At 40.6% G+C, this 3,328-nt stretch overlaps 1 protein-coding gene across 1 annotated transcript; it reads right to left on the minus strand.

The window, feature by feature from the left end:
• Positions 1-602: 602 nt before the first annotated feature.
• Positions 603-2,955, minus strand: LOC112074323 (iroquois-class homeodomain protein irx-3-like; the record flags this gene model as incomplete). Its single annotated transcript, XM_024141517.1, has 3 exons — positions 603-950; positions 1,308-1,374; positions 1,914-2,955. Coding segments are annotated over 3 exons (1,203 nt in total), but the record flags the coding sequence as incomplete, so codon positions are not given.
• Between the last annotated feature and the right edge of the window lie 373 nt (positions 2,956-3,328).

Genomic DNA, 3,328 nt, shown 5'->3' on the forward strand with positions numbered 1-3,328 from the left:
ATATGGTTAGCAGTGCAGCCCACAACGGCTGACCAAATTCAAGATGCATAAAAAAAACATGTAGTAGGCCTAACACAAATATTACACGCGAACTGAGATTGCATCGTACATACAACACCACAACCCATTTACGCATAGCCAGCCTTTACGATGTTTAACCTCTCYGTCCAAAATAGTTCCATCCAAATATTCAAATAGTCAGTAGGCCTACATAATTTCTCTTCATATGCCATACAATTTCAGACGAAAATTWATGAAAGAATTATTCATTTTAATTCGGCTGTTACGCCTCAATAAGGATAATCCCAGAACATGAATATCCAAATGTACGATGCAATAGTCAGCTAATTACTCTTAAGTCCCTCATATGAAAATGCCTCAAATCCTGCTAGAATATTTACTTATCACAACCAAGTACGATGAAGCCTATTCGCCGTAGGCCACGCAGACACACACACACACACACATGCAAAAAGCAAAGCACTGCAATTCTGCACCACTTCAAAATCTAATTCGTAACATCTAACGCCCACAACAACTAATTCTCCTTTCACAAACAATCATCACACAAACATCTTCCCAAAAATCACAAGCGATTTGAATAAAGTTGCAGCAGTTCATTTATTAGCCAAAATATAGACTTTCTTGTACAATTTGGTTCACAAGTATGTACATTTTCTTAACTTTATATACAAAACATTTTGAACATCAAATCCTCACAGAACTTACAAAAAGAAAAAGAAAACTCACAGACTACTGGTTCATACATTATTACATTAGCAGGTTTACACAGGACATGCTTACAAGGTAAGTATACACAGATGTATTATTCTTATTTTACATTCCTTACAACAGATTAAAATAAATCATAAAAAGAAAGAGCAAAAGTCAAAGTRTAGGAGGAGGCGAGAGCTGATAGAACCATGGCTGCTTCGAGTTGATTCTGAGGCCTGCAACACACGGGTCAAGAAAATAAATACACTCAGCAAAGGGAAAATAATAATAACCTACAACTGCAAGGTAATGAATTGCTTGAAAAGTAAAGTGATATAAAGTGAAGATTGCTTTTGAAAAATTAGAACCTGAACCAATGTGGTAAATTTGAGCTGGGATTTTTGCATGACAAATATGCAAATATAATTTTGAGGCCTAAACGAAATAACACAAGCACGGAGGAATCCATCTATTCGATGTCCTACAAATACGACACAAGGGCTATAGTTTGAGTAAATGTGGTAGTCAACGATAAAATAGGATGTGCATCAAAAATAATATATCCAAATAAAATAAAGATGACAGTCTCTTACCGTCTATGAACTGGGTGGAAGGCTGTTTTTAACAACCTTTTCTCTGCTTCCAAGGCACTAGATCTCTCTGAAATAATAATGGCAATAAAATACATTTWAAAAATGCATTCATTTTCCTGTCTATAACRAGAGCACAGCACTGTCGCAGTGAATTTAGTCTATACTTTATTTTACTGCCTGGGGATCTTCACGTCAGTCACGGGTTAAGTACAAGCACGTACAATACTGAAGTAGGTATGTGACAAAGAAATATGGGACCAACTGCTGAATTTAAAAATAATTTTCGGACATGAATGATAATCTATTCTCACAATAAACCAGCTGATAATAACATTAAAAACCAACGACTTCGGCCTTTTATTTCGACCACCTCTGTCTGTATTCCCCCAGTTCAAAGCTTCAACGCCACCTTATTCTGTCACATAAACGACAGCATGGAAACACACTTTTTATGATCATCTTTACGGCCTCAAAATGTCTGTCCAGAACAGGCCTATTTAAGTAGGCTATAMCGTTAAAGAGGGATAAGTAAAGTCTGAAATAGAGTAATAATGAACAGTTTGTTATACAGTCAGGCTCGCCAGCCTCAGTGTTGGTGACATGTACCTGTGACGGCTGTGTCTGAGCTATGACTCTTGTCCTGCGTGTGTTGGTMTTGCTGCCTGCTGTAGAGGGCGAGCCCGTTAGCCGAAGCCTGGTTCGCCAGTCCAAGGTAATGGTTAGAGTTCAGTAATGCGAGKTGGTGGGCAGAAAAAGCTCGGTTTGTCCAGTTCTGSATTTTRCCAACAGGACAAGAGATGAGTCTATGGTGAGGGCTGATTATGGTCTGGGCCGCGGGCCCAACTGTGTTGCTGCCATTCATTTGTGGAGARTTGCGGGGATTGTCAGGGGTTGTTGCTGTCTCCGCCAAAGACCAAATCTTTGGCTTTTGGGCCGGGGCCGCGTTATTTTCTGATGGGGGCGAGTTGATGGACACCGGATTCAGTTTCAGTTGATCGACATTCGGTTGTGAAGCTTTCATTTCAAAAGAGTGATGGTGGTGGAAGTGCTCGCCCCGGTCCACGTGAATGTCTTTGCCCTCCTTCACTACAGCCTTCAGAAATCTCTGATCGGGCCCTTGTAAATCCTCATAGCCGTCTGAAATCTCAGAGTCGCTTCTACCATCTAATTTTAAATCAGCGTGTAGGTCATCCTGATCATCCAAGTCGTCCTTATTCTCGATATTTTCCGTGTCGATATTTTCTAAATCAATRTCTTCCTCATCCTCCCTCTTGTCCCCTTCCTCTCCCTCCTCGTGATCACTGTTGTAAACATTTCCCTCTTCGTCTGTGCGGCTCCGGGGAGTCCAGGTCATCTTGTTCTCCTTCTTTAGCCTCCTCCTGGCGTTGGCGAACCAGGTGGAAACTTGGGTGAGGGTCATTTTGGTGATGATGGCCAGCATGATCTTCTCCCCCTTGGTGGGGTAGGGGTTCTTACGGTGCTCGCTCAGCCAGGCCTTCAGTGTGCTCGTACTCTCCCTGGTCGCATTTTTGGGTCTGGACGGGTCACCAAACTGATACTGGCCATATGGGTAAAACGCTGGGTGATGGTGGGCAAATCCTGGGTGTCCTTGTACGCCTGGACTGTCTTTCAACTCATACTGAGCACCCTAAAAGACAAAGAGCAGAGACCCAATGGGATGTGTGAGATATTATGATAGATTAATGAAGTTTGCAAAATGAAATTCTACTTTATGTTAAATAGGACAAAATCATATAGGCTAATATATGCAATATAAAGCCAGTATCACCACATYTATCTTTCTTCACATAGGACCTGTGATTTCTGCGTTTACGACTAACAAAAGCATTACCATATGTAAAAGTTACAKATTTTTATTTGTTACGCACAATTTCTGTTCGCGACAAAACGATTTGATTTATAACACTTCACTACCAATTGCAAAAACATTTCAATGTATTTCAAGATGCATGTATCCACACTTTTAACCTCTGTAAGATCCAATGCAATATATTGCGTTT

This window comes from Salvelinus sp. IW2-2015, unplaced genomic scaffold (assembly GCF_002910315.2).
Source record: "Salvelinus sp. IW2-2015 unplaced genomic scaffold, ASM291031v2 Un_scaffold2580, whole genome shotgun sequence".
NCBI lineage: Eukaryota > Metazoa > Chordata > Actinopteri > Salmoniformes > Salmonidae > Salvelinus > Salvelinus sp. IW2-2015.